Source organism: Micrasema longulum, unplaced genomic scaffold, assembly GCF_059751315.1.
Source record: "Micrasema longulum isolate JH-2025_06_02 unplaced genomic scaffold, ASM5975131v1 h1tg000333l, whole genome shotgun sequence".
In the NCBI taxonomy this organism is placed as follows: Eukaryota; Metazoa; Arthropoda; class Insecta; order Trichoptera; family Brachycentridae; genus Micrasema; species Micrasema longulum.
Genome location: NW_028277537.1, coordinates 235725 through 261768, shown reverse-complemented (window position 1 = coordinate 261768; position 26044 = coordinate 235725). Strand labels below are relative to the sequence as shown.

At 32.1% G+C, this 26044-nt stretch overlaps 1 protein-coding gene across 1 annotated transcript in view; it reads right to left on the bottom strand.

The window, feature by feature from the left end:
• Window positions 1-426: 426 nt before the first annotated feature.
• Window positions 427-26044, bottom strand: part of LOC148282394 (uncharacterized) — a 50314-nt gene continuing 24696 nt past the window's right edge. Inside the window, exons 5-6 of the mRNA XM_088225132.1 lie at window positions 6867-7017; window positions 427-1650 (exon numbers count right to left, since the gene is read on the bottom strand). Coding sequence (XP_088081258.1) covers window positions 1343-1650; window positions 6867-7017 — 459 coding nt within the window. The 3' untranslated portion in view covers window positions 427-1342. The remainder of the gene's footprint in view (window positions 1651-6866; window positions 7018-26044) is intronic.

Sequence of the window (26044 nt, the reverse complement as noted above, 5' to 3'; positions counted from 1 at the left end):
TATTCGGCGCGGCGCGTCTAGCGGTGAATCTATAAATATTAGAACAGTACCTAAGACTCGAAATGTTCTTAAATTTTGGCCAAATTTCAATAATACGCTATTTAAATATTTATTTAATATGCAATTAGAGACGTTTTTTCTTTGCATTACACTAGTTGGATGCTCTTATCTCTGCGAGTCCCGTAGAACAAAATGACAAACTTATGAATCTTAATGCGCATGCGCAGAAATTCGAACATTTGTTATAGGACTGGACCCAAAATGAAGAGTAGTATCCAAATTCAAAGGCCAAGGTACCTTGATATTCAGTGCGTTTAAATGCGAAATACGCATTTGTAGGTAGGAATGTATGATGAAAATATTATTTGAATTTCTCAATAACGTGCGCTCGAACATTTTTTGCGACCATTTTAGGAATATTGGTAGTTTTTTTTTTCATATTTATTTTTTTAGATAGTAAAATACATATTATATTCAAATAATCAGGGGATGCGCCGCATCTACAGTGTGTAGGGGCGGAACGCGCCAGACGACTAGATTCAAGGCGAAACGAAGAACTTATCATTAATTAAATTACATACAAGTACATTGTTAGTACACCGGCAAATGATATGTCATAATCCCTGTAAATGCCAAGACTTTCATGTTCACTTCTTTAAAGTGTTCTCCATCTCTATTGTAATGTGTTGATGTTGATAAAATTATTGATTTACCGCAACGTAAAATAATCTGTAAGCATTGTTTACTTAGGGGATCCAGTATTAAGTAAACTAATCACAAAAACCCAAGGTTTTTAATTTTACGTAAAAGAGTTTTCTGGTTTCTCCCTCTTTGCAATGCGGTGTAAAGCAGTGATCACATCTTCTATTTACTTTGAATTTGCTGTATATACGAAAACCTTTATTGTTAACAACTGCTCTTAAAAAAACACAGCTTTGTCATCATTTAATACAGCACTTGGGAGATATTTGATATCGGGTCTAAATTCGATGGAATCATAGTATGTTTAACAACAACTGATTACATTACACAGCTTTGCCGGCATTTAATACATCAGTTAGGAGATCGCGTGTTCTGCTATTTGTATTAACTATCACGATATTAAAAACTGATAATGACATAAGACAATGATTATCTATTTAACAATTGCTAATGACACGAAACCGCTTTACTGCCTTTCAATTCATCAGTTACGAGAATATGTCTTCTGCTGTCAGCTTAGAATATGATAGTATCATGAACTTTTTTAAAACTGCTGAAGAGATGAGACAGATTTTTCAGTAAGGAGATCATGTTCATCTTCTGCCGTCTGCTCTGAATAAGATGAAATGATAATATCCGTTTAACAACTGCTGGTGACGTGCGATAACTCTGCCGCCATTCTGGGGATCCCTTTGATCAGGGGTGTGACCGTGACGCTGTCTCCATAGAAGTGGTGGTACTGGCGGGACGCGTGGATGATAGAAGATGGAGCTGCATCGGGGTGTTGAGACTCCCTGTGACGCCTCAGGTCGACCTTGCGCTGGAAGGCCTTCTCGCACAGTCCGCAGGTAAAGGGCTTGTAACCAGTGTGCTTCCTCATGTGGGTTATCAAGTTGGAACTCTGACTGAAGGCTTTGGAGCATACCACGCACTTGTGAGGCTTCTCACCTGAGAACAAACAGAGAAAATAAAATATAATTAACTGGTTTGCCGACAATAAAGTATAAGGAAAAATATGTTTGCTCTCCGTTATGGAGTGGTTAACTTTACTTCGATGCATCATTATTTATGATGAATATTCTGTATTTTAGTTTCCTTTGCATACATTTTTATTTTATTTTTCTAGTATTTATTTAATTCTAGGTTTTTAATTTAGGCGTATTATTCTAAATGTATTATTATAAAAAAACACATATTGCCAGCGTTAAAGCCAAAAATAATTTGACTTGATAATGAAAATAGAAGGGTTAATATGTCATTCGTAACTACATAAAATGTGAAACTTGTTGTAAATAATAATAAATCGATATTATTAGATACATTGTATTAATGAAGATTATGTTTTAGTATTTAAGATTAATGTTTTAAAATGTTTTTTTTATAACTACTAAAAAGAAGCACATTTTTTTTTTAAATTCAGTCATTGCCTACTACGTAGGTTAAATAATTCAGTCAGATGAATCTTACCCACATCAATAAAAGTTTCAGCTTTTTTACTTCACAAAAATCAGCAAATGGAATAATTTAAGAAATATGCATGCTCAAATAAAGGCGCAATAATGAATGTTACTCAGTCTATAAAATGGAAACTTTTTTTCACAATTTATATATATATAACATCAATGTTAGATTTCTGTGAACTTATCAATTTGATTAATGTGCGAGCGCCTGGTCGAGTTACCCGATGTTATACTCTGTTCTACTGCGGTCCATCATCGACCAATTACAGCGCGAATTCACCAGTAGTGCGAACCAATATGCTAACAACATCGATGCCTTTAACGTGAGTCTTGTAAATTTTAAATATCAATGTACGAGTATATGTTCCATATCAAATAGAACTTAATATTCTGTTTATATTGTATTTTATAACATTATGTACCTAGCTGCTTTAAACCTTTAAACTGCATTTTTTTGACATGTTTGTATTTAATTTGTTTCTCGTTTTTTTATATTTTTTATATCTAGCTTCTACAGCTTATTTTTTTGTTTGAAAACCAACTTTACTTCTACAGTTCTATATTTTAATTCTTTGAATTGTATTTTTTTAAATTTATGTTTTTTATGCACTCATCTTCTTTTTTTTATACCAACTTTACTTCTAAACACTGTTCTATCTTTTACTGCTTTATATTGTATTTTTCATAATTTTATGTTGTTTATATACTCATGTTTTATATAACTTCCATATATATAAAAGCCTTATGGGCGTGAAAATTAATAAAACAAAATAAATAAAAAAATAATGTACCGACCTTAACTTGAGCATGGTATGTGAATACGGGTTACAATTTTATGATTACGAAATATTACTAAGCTTAATAAATGTAATATCTAATTTTAAGCTTCTATGTCCGGCAGATAAATAAACAGTTTTGTGTGTGAAATAGAACCAGAATGACGAGTGTTCTTGACTCGATGGCTGTTCTCGGGTAAAAATTCTGAGTAAAGAAATTACGTGGAGATAAGTACGACTCTACCACGATGTTCCGTGAGTAACAGATGATCGAAATATGTAGCGGTTGGTTTACTAATGCAGTGCGTTATGCACCACTGGGTGCGGAAATAGGAATTATGATGATCAACAAACCAGGTTGTGGTCCCGTGGTGGTGTTGTGGACTCACGGGCCAAAGGGCCGAGGCTCAAATCCCACTCTACCACCACTCGGTTTTATATTTTTCCAGCACAAGTTATTTTAGACTTTTAGTAAATAGTCTTAAATTAAAATATTTGAGTAAATAATAAGAACTCAAATATTTCTCTTTAAAATTAAAAAAAAAAATTAAAATTAAAAAATGTAAGTAAAACTACGGTTAGTACCTTAATGATTCTAGGAATATGTATGTGAAAACTAGTGCATATTTATCCAACTGTCCCAAAAATGTTTCATTAAAATTACTATCGACCGTCGCATGAACTATTACAAACGTTGATTCAATATTAATAGAACTGTTGACGAACTTTCGAAGTTCGCCAACAAAACCAAAGTTGATTTATATAATTATTTATGGATGATAGGTCTAAGTATTTTCAAATAAAAGAAACTTTTGAACTGTTATCGATATGGGTTATAATGAATCTTGTTTAAAAGACTCCAGAATATTCCATTCAAATAAACAAAGAAAAGCTAAGAATTTCGAGGAATAGTTTTTCTTTGTAAGGATTGGTATCTTTGTAAAGATTAAGAAAGGGTCTCTGAGATGGTTTGGTCACGTAGAACGAATGGACAACAGAAGAATGGTAAAAACAGGAAATATGGTGAAAATGAACGGTAACGTGAGACGAGGACGACCAAGGAAGACGTGGCATGATCAGATAAATACAATCTGTCAAAAGTCTGGTCATGTCAAAAGCAGACAGAACCAAAGGGCATGTATGAAAAGACCTATGAATATGGAAGATGCTAGAAATGTATGCCAGGGTAGACGTGTGTTGCGGTACCCCTACGTGTAGAGTAGTAGGATTGGTGAAGTTCAGTGCTAGGTAAAATTGGATATAAAAAATGTTTCCTTACCCGCGGTAAAAGTTAGAGCATTTAATTGTACTGCGAAGTTTCTAGAAAATGCCTTAAAAAGATTTTAAAAAATGTTTGGATAAAAATGATCTACTTTGAACGACATCACTAGCTCTCCGAAAGCAACAACAAGAACAACTCACCGTAGAGAACTTAAGATGTCACAGACGGATTAATTTCCAAATCACGAATATTAAAAAAATATAATCAGTCAAAAACGTATTTTGGCTTAGTTTCATAGTTTATCAACAAATATATTTTTTTAAATAACCACTGAACTTCCTCACCAATTATTATTTATCGGGTTTCTTTTATTGGAGGCACGTGTTTGCCACGTGGCGAATAAACTCGCCAAACCCTGAAAGCGGAAGTAGAACGTGGCGGGTAGATAATACCTCCGTACAATCCTAATTATTACTACCCACTAAATGTAAAACGAATTAATATTTGACGCGGCAATTAACGCTTCCGACAGGGCGTGCGTATCTTCCATAAATAGGGGTAAGTTTTTTGAAACATTATCTTTAATTTCGTTTTAACCCATTTAACTAGAATCGTATCACAATCGTGTTATATTTTATGTTTCGTACGTTTGTGTATTGCGGTAATTTTGCGAGCCATCATTTCCATATCCACACCCAGTGATGCATAAGGCACTGCATTGGTGCTCAACTGTAGTGTATCTCAATCATTTTTGTTACACGGAGAGTAAAATAATCAGCCTGACGCTTTCAAACTTCACCTCACTCTTAATTTTGAATAACATATTTCAAGTGAATTTGAGAGTGTAGGTATGTTTCGGGGAAGATTTAAAACTCACCTTTGCTCTCTTAAATATTTGGATAAATAGTTATTTTAATATTCTGTTGTGTGTTTATTATTATATAAATTTTTACGAGATTTTTGATTTTATTAGATTTTAAAAATCAAAAGTTTTCCCACGTTTCAATTATTAAAAACAAAATATATTGTTGATTTTTCACTATTTATTTTTCAACATTAAATTATCTTTTTTTTACTCCCTCTTTATTCACATAATGTAAAATATTAATAATGTTCACTAATTGTACTATTGTGGAAAATATAAAAACTCTTTTTTTATTTATATTTATTAACAGTTCATATTATAATATTTATCAAAACAAAAAATCCCACATAGGCATGGCCTGTGCATAGGTGTATCAAATCTATAATGCATTATCAAATCTGTTGTGTAGATGTACATATAAATAATAAAAAAATTAGAATTATCAAATAAAAAAGGAAAGTTATATTCAGGTGTTTTTATATACGATTTAGTATAAAATAAGAGAATGAGAAATAGATTGTTTTTTTTTTACAATTTATAATTCTCTTATTTTTATATTCTGCGTGCATTTTACGTAAAATTTGTTGTTATTTTCTCCAAAAAAATCAAATTAAAAAAAATCTTAGCCTTCTGGTACCAAAAAAATCATTATTATGTCTACTCTTAGTACGAAATCCCTTTCATTAAACGCCTTTAAGATATATATACTACAAAAAATGGATTTTATAAGTTACCCATTATAATGACATTATTCCGATTTTTTGGAATAACAATTGTCTCTTGTCTAAATATAATTTGTATGAATAAAATGTGAATTACATCACGTGATGAATTTACAAATACAGGTCTGTTTGAAAGCGTCCAATTAAATGTTGTAGTTGTATCAAAGTATGTTTTTTTCACTTCATCATGACAAGAACAACACAACTTCCGTGCTATTAGCCAATGACATCATGTCTCCTATCAGACCATCTCTATTAACTCTTGTTCAAACACCAAAAGGTGTTAATTCTGTAATTGGTATCAGTTTAGTCAATACAAAGCAATTACTTTTCATGTTTCCCTGTACCAATATAACCAACATGATATTCAGAATTTGAATTATAATCTACATTAAACAATTATCCCCTTGATTCGAAGAATCGAATATACTTTTATAGCCTCGTGAAATCATTGTCAGCACTTAAATTTTAAACTCGTTTTCTAAATAATAAAACGAATTCTAAGTCATACATTTGATATACTTTGTACACGATAACATGTTTATAAGATCGATAAGCCCTTGATTGATTAGGTGGTTATTATTTACATATTGTTGAAATAGTTTATTTATTAATAACCAAAAGCTTGTTTCTATTTTTGATGAATCCAGAATTTTTGATGCCAAGCATTTTATATGTTTTGGTGTTGGTGGGTACTATGTGCATGTAAATGCGTTTATTTTTTATTATTAATGACGGTTTGAATTCAACTCTCAATAAAACAAGTATAATTGACTATAACAGCTAACAGTTAACATTACATCTCTACAAGAAAAGGCTAGAATAAGGTTGTTTTTGCAACAACTGACTAAAATTATGTTTACTTTTTAAAGCGTTTTTTAAATCTGTCAAGTAAAAATATTCCGCTAAAAATTTCAATTCCTGACTTTATTTTTAGCACCCGTTAATAAACATTATAAAATTGATGAGATTATTATTATATTATAATTAATTATAATTACATTTAAATAATACAGTTTTTTTTCCAAACCCTAAATATATTTTTTATTTGATTGCGGTGGTTTATAATAATGCATGTGTTCCAGGAGACAAGGAGTATATCGAAGTTATTTGACTTACCAGTGTGAATATAGGTGTGCTTCTTCATGTCTGATTTCTGGTGGAATCTCTTCCCGCAGTACTGACACGGGTAGGGTCTGGTGTCGGAGTGTATGAGCAGGTGGGTGGAGAGAGTGCTGGACCTTTTGAAGGCCTTTCCACACTGCTTACACTGTGAACAATAAAAAAAAGTTCTTGATTGATGAAAAAAATACTGTACAGAAATCGACTCTTTAAAATCTACAGAAACAGAGTTACATGCGAAAAATGATTTTAAAGCGAAACTCGGGGTCACAAATACTTTGCAAAGTTTTAAAACTCCTCTTTTGTGTGCGAATACTTTTTTTGTCTGTTTTTTTACATATAATATAAATGTAATTACAAAAATTATATTCCAAATGGTATTGTAAAAAAAATATATTCATAAAACAGTATTAATTGTGTATGCAGATAGTTGGTAGAATTTCATATTCAAATTTGGTGAGGTATCCAAAATAAAACACTTTTATTGGATTAAATTCTGCTATTTTTTTTTAAATACATGTGACGCGTTTCGTCTTGTAAGGACATTATCAAACAACGATTTCTAACCATTCTAATTAAACAATTAAATAATGTCCTAACAAGAGGAAACGCGTTACATACTCGTATATTCAAAAGAAAAAGTAGAATTAAATATAACAAAAGTGTTTTTTTTTATACCTTACCAAATATACATAAAAAGCCTTTTACATGATAAAAACACAGGCAAAAGCACAGAACTTTGTTTTACAAAGTTGTTTTACTATAATAACCTATTTTTTCTAAATAGACCTGTAACTATTTGTTTTAAATATAATAACAGGTACAGATTAAACATAACCCAATTCACAATTTATTTTTCAGTATCATATATTATGTAAACTATCAACCTTTTCTAGTAGGTATTATGTAACACTTTTATTTACGAATGCATAGTAATGTGTAAAACATAGTAATGAAAAAACATTACATAGTAATGTGTAAAATTTCTTTTTACCGCATTCGTTCTAAAAAAAATAATTATCCGTATAAAATCAACGAGTTAACTATAAATTCTTCTACGGAAGTCCGTGACCTTGGTGTTGTACTTGATAATAAACTTACATTTAACAAACATATAGAAAATACTGTAGAAAAAGCTTACAAAATGTTAGGGTTTGTCATACGATCAACCAAACCTTTCACAAGAACTGATGCATTAAGAAAACTTTTTTTTTCATATGTACGTAGTGTCTTCGAGTTTGGTTCGCCGATTTGGAATATCCAATATAATACGTACAAAAATCGTATTGAACATATTCAAAATTATTTTCTTAGACAATTAGATTTCAGAAATAATGTTTCATTCTCAAATAGGACTGAGTCAGCTAATTTTCACAAGGTTCAAAATCTCGCAACTCGGCGTACCATGTTGGATATGAGCTTTCTATACAAAATTGTTAATAATGTAATTGATAGCCCAGAAATTGTTAGAGGCATTTCATATCGAGTTCCTGTCCGTAGAACTCGTCAATCTGTACTCTTCGACATTCCTAACCCAATGATTATTTAAAAAATAGCACTCTACGAAGAATACAGATTACCTATAATGACAGTTTTAGTGACATCGACATACTACATTGTAAATACCGTATTTTTATCAGATTAATTAGACATTTTAAATTTATCTCCTGCTTGACTCTTAACTTTAAATTTGATTTTTAATTTTGTCTTTCAATTTTAACTTTTTAATTTAATCTTTTCATTTTAATTTTAACTTTTACTTTTAATTTAAAACATTTGATTTCAACTCTTAATTTATACTTACCTACATCTACTACCTGCATCGAATAATTTATTGTTGGTTGTGATTTTTTAAAATTAAATTGAAATGTTCATGGAAGCAGAGAGAGAGGGAGGAAAATAGAGTAGCTTTACAATGTCTTCTCTTTTTTATGAACTTTTTATGTATTGTTTTTATTTTTACTTTTTTAGAATTAAATTATTTTTCCCCTCTCCTCCTGCATTCATTAGTGTGAAATCTGTAATTGGTTTACGTTTTTTAATTGATCTTTTGTACCTTGTTTTATATAAAGACTGTATGATTTCATTAAAAAATAAGTAAATAAATAAATAAAAGTACAATACATACATTTGTTTACAAGTAACAAATGAATGGATTTATTTATAAAAACAACAATAATTTAGACATTGAATATTAGCGTTGAAAATACCTACGTTGTCGTTATTTAACGATGTCGTACTTTAGTTGTGAGTAGGATGATAAAAATCAAGTGATTTTCTTCGATTTTTCTTCCAATATAAACCAAACGTCACAAAATTAGTATCTACTAGAAATAATTTATTCTAATTTGTGCCTTTCTTTGTCACGCAAAGCTCAAATAAAGTTCTGACGCGACTTTAGAAATTGGTTCTTAATAACACATGCGAAGAATAGCACTTATTTCATGATTGAAAAAATCCAGCAAACTACTATCGGCTATGATATGGAATATCAAGTGATTGAATAATATACAGGTTGTGGAGTAGTGTTTCACACCCTCGTAACAAAGGGGTGTAATGGACAGTTTGCATGGCGGAAGAGTTGGGGTGAATCATAAATAATACATCCTTGGAGGGGAAAACTTTAAAAAAGTGTTTTCTTTAAACGTAAAATGAGACAACTAGCTTCGACATTATTAAACCTTAAATTAAAAAGCTATTATTTGAGTTGGGTCGTACAGATTACACGCATTACCTATATCTAAGTTTAATTTATGAATTTGAGTGTTCCGATTGTTTTAAAAATACTTATAATGTTTTTAATCGATTGAAAAATATTAAATAAAAATGTATGAAATAATTTAACTTTTTTATGCCCTGCATACACGTTGTTGATTCGGAAAATGAAAAAAAAAGAGTTTCCCACACTCCTAACGCTAAATTAAAAACTAAGGGTTCACTGATTCTTCCATAAATTAAAAAATATTTCCGAGAAGGAACATTAAATTGCATTATACCAAGATTGCTACTTTATAAGGACTGTTAAAGAATAAAAAGTAAATATGTATAATATAAAAGAGAGTCAAATAGACCCGTCCTATAAAATTGTGTCCTACCGAAAAGTTTTTAGACTTAGTGGGTAACTAATTATAATATGTTTCTAAAAATACCAAATAAACGCTGTTCTGCAGGACTGAAACTGATGTTCAAACATAGGCATAATAATAAACCAGACAATGACATTCAAGAAGCCGCCCCCATAAACGATTTTCATATTTTCTTAAGATTATCAAAATATGTATGTTGAAATATTTATCTAATTATATAATTTCTCTAACGTTTTTCTTTGTAAAGGAAAAATAAGAAACCTGCTGACAAGCCGGTTTCGCGGTTTGATGGGTTTCATTATTTTTCCTTTTATATTATCTGTTCATGTTGAAACATTATTAAGTACTAAAAGCATACGTATTTTTGACACCAAATTTATTTACAAAATTTTTAATAGATGACTGTTAACATAAAATCAATATAAAACTTTGTTACATATTAGCCATTTAATTATTTTTATCGTAAAAGTTTTGCCAACAATTTATTTTAAGATCTGCTTAGGAATCTTATTGGAAATTTTAAGAATTGTATAATGAAGTGTTCTTTGGCCATACTTGTTTACAAACCGCGGTACTGACAAGCCTTCACGTTGTGCTAGCCTTGTATTATGTGTATGTATATACCCTTTCTGGTTGTTACTATCAAATCGATATCTAGTAACAAATTTGAGCCAGAAAATAGCATTTACGGACAGGCACCCTTGCTTCACATTTTTTTTAAATATGATTAGAAGACGAGCATTTTGTTTAAGTTTGAAAATGATATCCAAATTCGGGCGGCTATAGACTGTTGAGTATCTCGTGTGCACATAACAGCGCGACATAACAGAAGGCGAAATTAGCAGTTCTCGTGGAGTCCTGGTGCTGACCCTTATGTATGGGAGCGAAGTATGGAATTGGAAAAACGAGAATGAAAGTAGGCTGAATGTGGTCACTCAGGCGATGTGTGGTAAAACTATGTACGAATGTCGAGATACGTACATTGCGTTAGGCTGAAATAAGCAGCATCGGCAAAACAAAGAAAGGAATTCTGGAAGGAATTTGTTGTAGAAAAGGTGAGTTTGTTTTTCAAAATTTAAAATAAAAAACTGTGTAGCGTAGATTTTAAACACAACATTATCAATCATTATTTATAAATGTATTGAATTGTTTTTGAAACTGTTGTGAATTTTGACTAATTATTATTTGGAATATGTTTAGTGTTTTACCCTCGATTTACAAGAAAATCTAAGCCGAACAAACAGCCAACGTGCCATCAGCTAATTTACGAAATACTGGTCACACACTTATTGGAAAACAACCAGTAAACTGTCTTTTTCCAGGGGTTCGAAACCTGTAGTACATGAAGATTATACGGATTTTGGTATTTTATCAAATCAGTTTGTATTATTACATTGACGACCTCCGTGAAGTAGTAGTTAAGACCGTTGGCTCACGCACGGAAGATTCCGAGTTCGATTCCCAGTGAGAATGATGAATTGTTCGGGTTGTGGTCCCGTGGCTAGTGCTGCGACAAGCCCAAACTGAAACCGTACATTACATGTTCGTTGTTAATTTAAAAACCAAACCAAAATTTGGAACGGTTTTGTTTTATGCAATAAGAGCTAAAAGGCTTCTCGGGTGAATTATTTCTCTGAGATATATACCAAATTATTCAACTCTGATCAAACCAATTCTGATATATGCCTCCAAAACCGGAGTACAAAGAATATTGAGGGAACCATCGCAGCTTCCGAAAGAAGAATCCTCAGAGTTGTCTATGGCCCTGTAATAGAAAACAACCTTTTGCGTCGTCGCTACAATAGAAAGCTTTATGAAATCTACGGAGCGCCCGATTTAATCAACTCCGTCAAGGTGGGGTGCTTGAGGTGGGGTGACCATATAACTAGAATGAACGACAAAACCCCTATAAAACGCCTAATTATCCCTGTGCCACAAGGACGACGAAAATCAGAAAGACCCAAAATGCGATAGATGGACTGCATCAGTGCGGATACGTCAATGTTGGAATAAAGGAAATGGAGAGGAAGGGCAGCGGACTAACAAGCGTGGAGAAGACTCCTAGATTCAGCCAAGGCCCACCCAGGGCTGTAGAGCTTATGATAATGATATATACTAATATTTACTGACATTATTAAACACCGAAAAGATTTACGAAGTCTGTCGTACACTAGAGTGATTGGTCCCAAATGAAGTAACATTTGTTGCGTAATTTCCACCTGTCTAAACAGGTGATTGTAATAGAAAAATGTCTGATATTGAAATGAAACAGGCAAAATCATCTTTTTGGGAAGGAGTATGGAAACGCTCAAGCTGAACATACACATTACTAACAATATTCAACAGCAAAGATGCTATCCGATTTACAATCATTGCTCATTATGCCTCAAACACACTACTCACACTACTCACACTACTTACACTACTCACACTCATAACACCTCTTTCGTACTTGTAATCTTTTTAAGGCGATGATGACTATTCACAATAAAACAAATGACGTCTATTTTTAATGTTTGAACCATGCTTTGTTGATCATTTTTTTCGATTTACCAAAAATTTAACACTTTTGAGTTTTTCTATGCATTTTATTGTTTTAAAAAAAAATATATCTCTTAAGTTAGCTTTTTTTACAATAAGTACGTAAAATAATATTTACACCTACTTTATAAAGGAAATTCAGCTGTACGGGTAATTAGATATAAAAATGTTTTCTTGCGCGCGGTAATGAATAGAGCATAAAATTATACTGTAAAGCTTCTTGAAAATGTACAAAAAAATTTTAAAACATTTCAATAAAAATTATCTACTTCGAAAGACGTCACTAGTTCATATGAATCAACCAATGATAAGAGAGTTGTGAAAGATTTCCGGTTTACTGACCATCAACGGGCCAATCGGCAGAACTGACCGAGAAGAAGCGGAAGAGAATTTGAGACGTCACACGCGAATTAATTTCAGAAATACAACTTTAAAAAATCATAGAGCTTAAAACGATACTTAAAAATGAAAAAAAAAATTGGCTTAGATTAATAGTAAACAAGTAAAATTATTTTTAAATCACTGAACTTCCTTATTGGTACATATACTTATTTATTTACGTCATCTTACAGTAGCCATAACATTTCTTTTTAAATTCATTCACACTTTTTCTACTATACACACATCCCTTAACATATTTTTAAACCTTTATACATAATGCAAATTAAGGATAATGTTTTTTTTTCATTCCATCCCTATTTCTAGTAATATGCCTATGATTTTTTTTATTTGACACTATTTTATTGAAATATTTGGGCTTTTGATTGTTAAAACATTTAGATACAAAAACAAGCATATAATTATCACGTCTGAGGATGGTGATCACACCTGACTTCAGGCATGGCTCATCTGTGGACAGTCTCATTTCTTCTGTAGGCATTCGTCAGTAATCATTCTGATATTTCAGTATGGCGGCCTTCATGGTGTAGTGATTAAGACGCTTGACTCACACACGGAAGGTTCCGGGTTCGATTCCCGATAAGAACACAAAAATTAAATGTGATTTTCTCAAGCCTGGGTGTTCTGTGATGTGATTCACCACTTTAATTGGGTCTCCTGGCCTGTAGTGGTGCGAAAAAAAAACTGTAAAACTGTAATATACTGAACTCTTCCATCCGTTGTCTTTTTTGAAGTAAAAGAACTGACATGACATTTTAAAATGAAAAACCATAAAGTTAGTGCTTCAAATATTAGTTTAAGGTGTCTCTATTATTTAGGAATTAACGAAGTATTGCGTTAAAAAAAAAATCTGTGTTTTTTAAATATTAAAAAAAAATTAATCTGGGGTGCTAATCTGAATCTTCTAGCAGGGGTAGAGAATACAAAAAAAGGGTTTTTTTTTTTCGGAATGCGACTACACTTTGTTTCATATATGACCACACTGATTTGACGAAATAAATTCCAACACGCGAACCCAAACATGATGATTTTGGTTATTGAAAGCATTGACATTGCTGTCAAACATTTTACTAAGCGTTATTTATTTAATTGTTTTATTTATTTATAGAAAAAATAAAATAAATTAATGAAACCACCACTAAACACTACCACTTACTAAATCCACGCCCCTCCCTTCATCCCCTCCATTTTAAAAAACTATTTCTTCCACAACATCAAACTCTTTCATAAATTATAAGCAGTGTTAAATTGGAATGTTTGTTTTATGTTTTTGTGCAACAACTATGGTGAAAGTCTATAGTTTGTTTTGAATGTTAGTTTGGTGTCCTGAAGAAGAGATGGGTGCGTCTCATAACCGGTAGACATAGAAAAGTCGGTAAGTGGTTATGTACAAATATTTAATAATATTTAGTATGATGATTTTCATTCATAACTTTTTTGCGACCTTGAGCATTACCCAACCGAATCTACTCAACCGTACTATTTTTTTTCCTTTTTTAAAACAGTTTTAAAATGTCGAACTATGAAATGTCAATTATAAAACTGTTCATTTTACGTTTAATCATCAGTTTGGCCATATATAAGGCAAAGTGTAGTCGCACGCGAAAAACAAAAAACCTACAAGGTAACAACACTTTAGGGGGTAGAGAGGATTCAAAAAAGCACCGCTGAAGTGGTCATTAAAATAGGCAATAAATATTTTACTTCGTACAATTACGATCAAGACAGTAATGTTTAATATCAAAATTCAAAACGATTAATTTATTTCATTAAAAAAATCTGAAAAGAATTTATTTGAATAGTAGTTTACGTTTTGCTAGGTTATTTAAAATAGTTTTTTTGCATATATTCATAAAAATACATACATGTTGCAAAAAAAACGTATCCCAAACTCTCAGAGACCAAAAGCCCTGCGTTGAGTTGGGGTATAATATAATGAAAAGTAGAACCATGTACATTATTAAATAAAAGCAAAAATAAAAATTATTAATTATTTTATGAACATCTATCTGGACAACACGCTTAATAGTATATAAATCTATGCCATATCTCGCAGCAGTTTCCTGCAATGGTCTCCAGTTTACATTTGTAAGACCTTTTGTACATTTTTAAATAATATCTTCACGCAATCTAATATTTATCTAGATGTCGCATGTTTGAATACTTATTACTCTTTTGAACAGATTGCTAGATAATTCATCGATTTGAAAAGTTATAAAGAAGCCTCTTCTTTCCAGGGCATTTGTAATAACTTAATTTAACAGTTAATAATAGACTTTCTTAATTGTACCCTTTGATATCAGATAATTGCGTGATGGTCATTACTTTCTTTACTGTCTTCTTTGGTAATTAAGCCGTTATAATTTGTGACATTTAAGGACACGAATATTTCATTCTGATTAATTCGGGTGAGTCAGATTTTCTTTAATCACGGAATGAAGATTTTAACTTAAAGTATTAGATTAATTATAGCATTTTGATATTGGATATACTCACGCCACAGTTTGAAAAGATCCGGGAGAAAAAAAAAGTGTACACCCAAGTAATTTGTTTTGAACCACAGCAGACTGAGAAGCTTTTTGAACGTGGGGAATTACAGAACACCTAGATTTTTAAAAAAAGCACTTAAGTAAGTAAGTCGTTTAAGTAAATGTAAGACGGAACATTCTCTATTGAAACAAATACAAAAAAGAAACAAAATAATTCATTATAGTCTGGAGAAAATCAAATATAATTTACATTAATAAGAGTACCTAAGCAGCACTGAAAATAAACAGGGGCAAAACTAAAATGATGACTGATTAATGTAGTAATGTTAAGAGCAACACTGAAAAACAAAAAAATTAACAGAGTATTGTAAGAGGTTAAAAAAGATTTGTAGAAACTAAACATAATTTCCACACCCAATTAGAATATCGAAATTGATGCGACAGAAGGTGGCGTGAGTCACACTGGTGATTTTGAAGGAAGAATACGGTAAATAGGTATTTTGGCGACTGCGGTACGGCACAAATAAAATCATGTAACCAACGAGAAATGCAATCTATTTCATACAAACCCAAAACATTTTATACGATCAAAGCTCTAGTATTACAATCGCGAAATGGATTCCTTCTATTCTCTATTGTGCGTTATGGGAGTTAGTAGAGTTGCATAGGACACAATCGATTTGGTTGCCAGACTGCCTTTTGAGATTGCCTCAATGATCTTCAGGTACGTACATAACACAGTGTGTATTACTTATGGCGAAATTATTACCTTATCCTTGGTGCCTTGTCTTGACAACGAATTAATGAGATCTTTTACTTGTTACAGGAAGCTCGACGACCAGTCTCTATGCGCTGCCTCAAAAGTGGACCCCGTTTGGAATGATGTCGTCAAAGGGGACAAAGTGCTACGGACCAGGCTTCGCAAGATTATTCGAACTGCGAAGACCTACGACCCTCTCAATCTGCGAAGATTTAAATTGTGCGGGGATCTGCCCAAAGCTACTTCGAAGAAGAATGGAAACCGAAACTCATTCGGATTCACCTCGTTCACCACCTTCCAGGTGACAGAAAGGTGTGACGGATCCCGAAGAACTACAAAGCGAGTACGATTGGATGACGACGCTGCAAGTCTGACTAAGCGGTCAAAGAAGCTTATCAGATTTTAGTATTATTCTTTCCAAATGACAATCGAAATATTTTTGCCAACATTATAATATTGTATAATTAAATTGAGCTTTTTTGCCATCAAATTAAGAACAACACGATGATTCATTGATTAATCGAATTTATTTGTCAAAATTATAAATGTCTATTATTCAAAAAAAAATATTTTTTGAAAAAAAATGATCACCTGGGATGGTATAACAAAAAAAGAAGTCGACTACGCATTCATCAAGCGAGGCTTTCGTTCAACAAAAAATCAAGATTTTCGAGTCAAGCAACATAAATCTTAAGCTCCGCAAGCAACTTGCCGAGACGTATGTATAGAGGATATTGATGTATGACTGAGAGATATGGTGCCTTTTTCATATTCTTAGAGGTGGGAGTCAGAGCTAGTTTTTTTTTTTTTGTATGTGAGTTGCATTATTTTTTACCTTGCTTATAATATACAAGGTTTATATTTCAGAAAGAGGATTTTTCTGCTATAATACAACTTTTTCTTAGCTTAACGGTTTGGGATCAGGAAGGATATTTTAATGTCTACCAATCAGGAACTTCTCAAAATTTGCTCATGTAGAGAGGAAACCACTTAAAACTCTTCAGGAGAAGCCGGCCTGTTGACAGGTCAACAGGCCTTCCGTTCCACTAGAAGAGTGTTCGGCATTTTGTTCCCTACTTCTGTTTATTTTACCAATTGCCTACACTATAATACGATCAGTGCTATTCAAGCTCCTGACGTCACTGCAACCTGTGAAGATCTGTTGTGACGGGTCCCCGTAAATAGTTCTCGCCCTCTAAACACAGATCTATAAAGAGCCTGGCTATTGTGTGGAAGGCCAGAGTTTAAATTTTGCCAAATCTCCCCCTCCAAGCTCAGGTCTATAAAAAGCCTGGCTACTGTATGGAAGGCGAGAGCTTACATTTTGTTAAATCTTCCCCTCCAAGCCCAGATCCTTAAAGTATCGGGCTATTGGTGTCTCACAAAAAAAGATAAAAAAAGACCAGTAGCCTTTGAAATGTGGTGCTACAAAAGAATATATGGAATTTTCTGCACAGATCACATCACTAATGACGAGGTTTTTAAGTCCAATGGATCAGCCATATTATGCGCCATACGGGTCTCCTGTATGAATAAATAGAGGAAGTGGCCGAGGGGATGAATCACAGAGGGCGCACCCGGTGGCCCGTATTTAGAGCAAGTGTGCGAGGACTTGTGCTGCGCCTCATACGTTGAGCTGAAGAGGGCTGCAGATAATAGAGCACAGTGGAGGATTAGCAAGACTTTTCTGCAAACCAATCCCCAGGATTGATGTTGCAAAGAGGGAATATTACATTTTTTTGTTTATTCAAATTTTTGTTCATTGTCGATCTTATTGCCAAATGACAGTTTCTTCCCACCACCAACCGTTAAAGTATTTTTTTGAGTAGCAAGCCGTATGCGAAAAAAAAACAGAAAGAAAAATGTGTATATTAAAAAATTAATATCGATAGGTACAAGACTTCAATGGGGAAAAAAGATACAATGAGAGGGATAGGGGAGAGATTAAGGATCGAGTTGTGGTCCCGTGGCTAGTGTCTCGGACTCACGGCTCAGGGGTCCGTGGTTCGAATCCCTCGAGTTATTTACAACTCGTTGGAAATGGCCCTCAAAATTAAATATTTAAGTAAATCATAACGCAAATATTTATTTTACTAAAAAAAAAGAAAAAAAATGGAAGAGGAAGATGTGTCTTCTGACTTAATTTATCATATAGTTTTGAAATTAACGTAATCCTTTTTCATAATTTCAAGCGTCTATATGAATCTAATACGTGTGGAGGTTATAAATAAGTAGTATTTTGTGTTTGAGGAGGTATGGAGCGAGGGATGAGGGGGTTTGAACATCGATTATTTACACTTGTGTTCAGCAAATTAGTCATGAGTGGACTATAAATGATCTTTTTTGTTATTTATGATTTTTTTTATATAATTCAGCCGGTTATTAAATCAATAATACTCGTAAGTGGTCAAAAACATAAGTTACAAATATAAATTTTATTGGACATTGTTTGTGTTACAACGTTTGGGCTCATCCATCTCTGCGGGCGATGCTTGCACAACATAAATTAAAAGACGCACCCTAATTGCAAAACCATGACCCGACCGACCAAAATTTGGAAAAATCCCGGAATCTTTAAGCAAAATAAAAGGTACATAGTTCGTACGCTCGTGTTTCCAATATTCTCATATGGGGCAGAAACGTGGACAGTTAAAGCACGTGAGCAAAAGAGAATAGATGCCTTCGAGACGTGATGTTGCTGTCGAATACGAATCCAATGAACATCCAGACGTCTCCATGCTGGAGGAATTCAACGTAAAAATTTCAACGTGTTCTGCAAGTCTTCAGCCACTAGAAGTGACCCGGAAAATCTGGAGTTAATAAAATTAACGGGCGGCGTGCCAGAACAAAGAATCAGAGACAGGGATACAGCTCGAAGAATCGACCAGGTGAAAACAATGTTTCGGGCGATTCATTATGGAGCAGTAGAGATGGCCTAGAGCCGTGATGCGAGGGGACGCGTTGTCAGTAGAATGACTGGAGAAAGAAGCAATGATCAAATTGAAAACATTCAAAAGAAATTTATAAGGAGCCTGGAATATCGTTGTGGTAACATTGAAAATGATTACGGCGCATCTTTGATCAATTTTAATATAGAATCACTACAAAAAAGGCGCCTTAGATATGATTTAATTTTTCTTTTCAAAATTCTCAATAACATAGTTGATTCGCCGTATCTTTTACAAAATATTGGTTTCCGTTGTCCTCTTCGCTATACTAGATTAAATTCCCTTTTTTTATGTACCAACTTGTAAAAACAATTATACCTCGAATTCATTCATTAGACGTACCTGTAGAAATTATAACGGACTCAGTATTGATGTAGACATTTTTAACTGCACGTTGCATTTGTACAGAAAATTTCTTCATGGGGTCGATTATTTGGGATAGTTGCTGAATGTACATCTTGAGTGGTTTATGCTATGTATATGTGCCGCATATAATGTATATGTTTGTGTATGTTTTATATGTGCGTTCATGTGTGTGCGTGGATGGCTCGGAGTGTGCATTCGGTATTTTTATTTATTTTAATTTATTACCTCCATGGAAAACGCAAATGTCAACAATTATCCTTTTTTCACTTAAAATTCTTATTTATTTTTTATTTTTTGTCACATTTAATGTTTATATCTTTTTAATTTATGAAAACTTAATTGGTCTTTTTATATTAAAAAATTGTTGTTTTTAGTACTTATTTTGTATGACTGTATGTTTTCTAAATAAAATAAAATAAAATAAAAAATAAAAAAAAAAAAAATCACAACCCTCAGAACTAAGGAACAACAGAGAAGAAGCGGATGTTACACCATCGCTGTAAATTGTGGCAACAGTTACCTGTTATTTGTATTTGATTGACTTTTTGATTGGTGGTATGTATCTTAACTATAATGATACAACTAAAATGGTGAAATTGTTGATGACAAATTAAGGGTGGAAGTACTTTGCTATGGAATCTGTTATTCATTATTTTGTTTTCGTAGTAGCAAATCATTCTGGTTCGCGAGCTGTTGCCAGTAACAGTTGTGTAATGCTGAGCTCATAATATGTGTTTAGATGAAGATAAATCGCGAGTGTTTACCTCTCCTTTCAGTTATTCTAATCTACATATCAAAATATTCACTGCATACTCAGGTGCACATAATTACCCGCCTTATTTTCATTATCCGAGGCGTAATACCCAACGCTCTTAATGATCTTTTGATTCTCAATTGACGAAATACTAGTTAGTGTCGTTAATGTTATCGCTGTTAAATTTTAGCCGTTTGTTTAGCTTCGAATTGACGGAAAAATATTTCGTTAATTGTAATAGTGCCGTGTCGTTAAACAAAACTTATCTCAAATAAACTTCAAGGAAGTTTGCAATATAAAACATCACGTTTAAAGTTATTTAAGGTAGTTATTATTTTATGGGTGGCATTAAGTGGTAGTAGTACATACATACACAAAAGGAAGTTAATAACAGAGTAATACTGAAAAACTAATTTTCTGTAAAAAAAACATGATTTTTTTCTAAAAACGTCTTCAATAAAATGTTACCGTCGACGGTATTTCGAATCTGGGAACAAATGTATCTATTTCCTTATAGAAAATTTGATTTTACTCATCAGGGCTCTAATGTAGAAGTACTAATGGTAAAAGGTAGGATTGCATTGTTCTAGTGTGTTTTGGAGTAGCGTGTCGAGACGCTTCGACAGCAATGTAATTCTGCCACAGAATATCTTCAGAGCGATACGCGCCAGATGGCTCCCTAACTCATCACTCCTCAGCACACGAAAACAATGTGATCCTGCCTCTAATTGAATATTTTTATTTCGCTTTCTGCAGGAGTCCGCCTTGCAGTCTAGTAGTTAGTGCGTTTTTTTACCATGCCCGACATAGCTGACAATTAAAAAAAAAAGTTTAAATTACACTTCAATATTCATAGTCCCTGGACTTGTGAAAGGAATGGTGATTATTATTATTATTGTTATGGATAACTTATATAGCGCTAGTATCGGTACCTCAAGGGTGCTTTACAAAGTGATTCTATAAATAAATAATTTTCATTTTAACTTTAAAATTTGAGCGAAACAATTTACTTCGTTCCAGAATTATTCAAATGATTTAGAGAACAAGTGGGTTTTAAGATTTTTCTGAAAGATCACTTCACTCTCACATTGATGATATGTAAGAGTATAAAACATAAATGTCTTTATTTTTATCAATGCTATCACTGTAGTTATATGGTTTTATTACGCGTAATTTACATGTTTTTTTTTTACAGTTTTATTGTTAAAATTATTCTTATTTGACATGCAGGATCCGGCTACACGTAACGCGTATTTAGGTCTATATTATTGGATGCCACTAATCTCAATAAAACTGCAAGCAAAATCTAGTTCAAGCATTTGTTATTAAATTCATAAATATCAATAAGAATTCTACTTAGTAATAACCTACAAGTGGTTAAAATGTGATCCATGCTAAAAATGATGGTAGAACCGTATCATGATTAAGTGAATCAATTAATTATTTATTCAGTGATTCTAATTTTAGGAATTGTGTTCCAACAAAAGGGAAGTGCATAAAATGTATTTAAATTGTAATGAGGCAGAAATTTGATAAATGAGTAATATTTTCACAGACGAAGCCATGTTTATTCAGACATTTGGCACACATTTATTTGTACCGGAAAGTGCATATTTTATTGGTTTATGAAAATCTACACAAATGCATCTACTCTACTGCCATAAATTAACAGTAAATCCATTTGTACAATGTTGCAAACACCTCTCTTTATTTGCAAATGGTAACTGAAAAACAGAATTGAACCGAGGCTGATTAAATACAACGAATATTAATTATTTAGAACAAATAATTGAGAATGCAATTGATTTTTTCAAAGTCACTACAACCTTAAAAATATTAATGGAACACACTCAATAGGATCGAGACTTGTTTGTTCAGTGTAATAAATACAAAATCCTTAGCTGAATGCAGTTTAATGAAGTGCATAATATATAAGTCCGATTTGCATTTCAACGAAGGCTAAATGTTATAATTATTTTAATAATTTCGTTTGTAAAACCCGACGCAAGTGTACTCACGTTTATTAAGAATGGGAACTGCATGTGTTATTTTGTGTTATTCCAATATCCCAGTAAAGACAGTTTATGAGTTAGTAGGTCTTCCCACCAATCTTGAATTTTATTAATTCGATGGGATCGATGTACTTATGAGAGTTTCTATTTTTATTTTTTTTATTTTTTTAAGAAAAACAACAGCATTACAAAAAAAAACACAACATTATAAAAAAACATAAAATAAAGCAAAATCAGTTTTCCACATAAATATAATTATAAAAATCCAGTTTAGTTAGATATTAATTCATAGAAGTGCATGTGTGCGAGTTTTTTTTGTGTGAGGATGCGTGTGTAAAAAAGAGGAGTGTGGTTTTGGTAGGTATGTGAAGATGTATGTGATTGTATATGGGTGTGAGGGTAGGTTTATGGACAGGGTGAGTGTGTGTTTGATATAAGTGAATAGAAAAAACTTATATTTATAATGTAAAAATATATTTTTTTTATATAAAGAAACATATTTTTTTTCGTATAATAGTTTTTTAATTTTGGTTTTAAAAGTGAGTTTACTCCAGTTAAATATGTCTATGTTATTGAAAAATACATTATAATTACGCGTCAAGCGAATCAGAGGAGAGTTCTGTGCATAGTTGGTGCGAACTGTAGGTACATGGAAAAGAGATAGATTCGTGCGGTAGCCAGGTACATTAAGGGCCAACTCAGAAACCAGAACAGGACTATCAAGACGTCCATTAATAATATTATATAAAATCTCCATATCTAATACCAAATAACGATCCTCAAGACTAAGTATATTATGTTTATGACAAGAAGTTTTATAGTTAAGGTCCGTAAATCTGGATCTCCAATTAAAATGTCTCAAAAATGTTTTCTGAATATTTTCAAGCCTTATCTTGTGTATGGAATACTGAGGAGACCACACAGAGGAGGCATATTCAAGGAGACTGCGAACGTAAGCAAAAGAAATCAATTTGATACTACCAATATCATTATAAACTTGGCAAGTGCGGATAACAAAACCTAAGTTTCTGTGTGCCCGGTTCACTATATTTTCTATGGACGCACATTACAGTTTCATTGTTTTATAAGAGTTTTTTCGTATTTTTATTTTTATAAATATTTCAATTTTGGAACATTTTTTAACTCGTCCAAATAACTTTGCTCTAAAACGGGAATCAAATGCATTATAGCCTTTACTAAATCGTTTCGAATGTTAACTGGACATAAGTCTTATCCGGTATTCCTTATTCATATTTTAGACATATAACGTACTTATAAAACGATTTTAATTCATTTAAATTGTTTCAATGAAAGATGTTTTTAAAAAATAATCTAGTAAATGAAAAAAATGGTTTTCACGAGAATTAAAAAAAAACACATTTAACTGCGATTTTATCAGTTGTCGACATAAAGGGGTTTGAAATGGGTGAAGGATTTATTTATTTATTTTATTTAAACTTCTCTTTTGTCTCTACCTTGTAGACAATGAGGGGTGGTTTTAGAGCGACAGTGAAAGGGACATTGTAACATTGTGAAAGTTGTAAATGTAAATATTTGTTTGCGCTTTTCCTTACTGAATTTGGTTAGTGAAGGATGAAGTACGAGTATAATCAATTCGTAATGAAAAAATAAAATTGCTTGCTTGTATGAGTAAATTCGAAGAAAGACATTTAGTCTTTAAAACGGATTCGGGTATGTGATGGATGCTTTCAATGCAAAACAACTAGGCAGTCCTAAGTAATCCTTTCTCTGTGATTTGATTAAATTAAAGTGGTTAACAAACCTTTAAATAGCGGTGTTTGTTGTATGATTTTGGAATAAATCTTTTGGTGACTTGTGTAAAAGGCGTCGGAGTCAAGTAATTTTTCAAAGAAATGATAATATTAATATAAAATTATTATTGAAATATAAATAAACATTGTGTTACTTTGTTTAAACCACAAAATATAATTTTCATTTGCCCACCGGTTTCAAAACATTACTGTTTCCTCGTCAAGGCATACAATAAAAATTAACATACTAATTGCTTCTTACAAAAAATAACAAGTAATAATCTTAAGTGCATTGTTTTTTCAAATAAATACTGAACACTTAAGCAAATAATACATTTTAGATTTTTATTTGTTATTTTTTGTAAGAAGTAAGTAATATTTAATATTCATTTTTATTTTAAGCCTTGGCAAGCGAACAGAAAAATTTTGAAGCCGGTCGGCAAATAAAAAATATATACAGTGATTTTAAACAAAGTTAATATTTATTTATTACTAGCAGACCCAACAGACGTTGTCCTGCCCGAAAGTTGGCTTGCCTGCTATTACCTTGGAAAAATACTTTTCATTGATAAGTAGGTACCCAGGTACTTGTTTATAGTTGGATTCCATAACATACAATAATCAATTTTCAAATGTAGAATTCTTTTTGCAAATTTAAAACTCAGCCCCTCTCACCAACAGGGGTGCACTTTATTCATAAATGCGATTTTAAAAAATTTATTGAATGTCATTTAACACTATTATAATATTACCAAAAATATAAATAAATGGAAAGAAATTATAAGGAATGTAAGGAAAGAATCTGATTAGGATCCATAAAAAGTTAATGTTGTTTATAAACATTCAAAAGAAACTTTTTTTAAACAAAAAAAAGACATCCTTCCATTTTTTTGTATAGTATGGATACTCGTCGAATGAAGCCCTAGTAGGTCGATGAAAAAAAGATTTATGCTTCTAACTTTTTTTTTACAGATTCAATTGAAATTTTAAATGTTAACGAACACGCGCAGCGCAAAGGTCTACATTTTGCTGAAAACCGCACGTAAATCGGTTAAGCCGTTTAGGATAAATTCAGTGACATCACACGTACAGAAGAATTATATCCATAAAGATGTATTTTAACATGGAAAATCACAAAGTTGGTGCTTCAAATATTATTTTACTAAATTTATGTTATGAACTTATAAAAAATAACATGAAATAGATTTTGAAGTAAATTAACACAGTTTTTGCAATCATTTGTGTAATAGTAATTCAATAATGTGAAAAAATTACCATTTCGGACATAAGCCTCTCCACAATGCCAAACTCAGAGAAAAGGGCAATGAAAGCAGGAAAGTTCAATTGATATGTTAAAAAAAAATCGTTGATAGTCAAAAAAAAAAAATTTCGTATGAGCGAAACCTGTATGATGGACTATTGATCTTTCAAACAGATTAGGGAGCAAGTGCTTTTACTGCAAAACAACAAATATATTTATTTATTGGTTTAAATTAAATTTGCTGCAATTTTTCAATATTTACAGTGCAAATTTTGAATAAGTATTTTTTTGCACCACAACAGGCCAGAAGACCCATTTACAGTGGTGAATTACAGCGCAGAACTTTTGGGCTCGTGAAAAAACACTTTTTTGTGACTTTGTTAAGTAATTGGTACGTGTTAACAATCCAAGGTTTACCAATAAAAAATGGTTAGCTGTTCCTAGATATTATTATTCATATAGAAAACGGACTGTGCAATACAGTATGCCTAAATATGTACCATGTCATCAAACGAAATAAAGTATAGTGAGTTGATAGGATTTAACAGCCGTGAGACGTATGCTCAAATTATGGCAAATGGAAAAAAAAATATTTTAAGGATAGTCTTCAACAGAGTTCTAGTGCCAACTTTAATGTATAGTAGCGAAGTATGGAAGTGGAAAAATGATGATGAAAGCAGGTTAAATGTTGTCGAAATGCGATCCCTCGTGTGAATGTGTATTAAAACAATGTATGATAGGTGCACAAATATCGAGATCCGTGAACTGCATTCGTACAATAATGCAG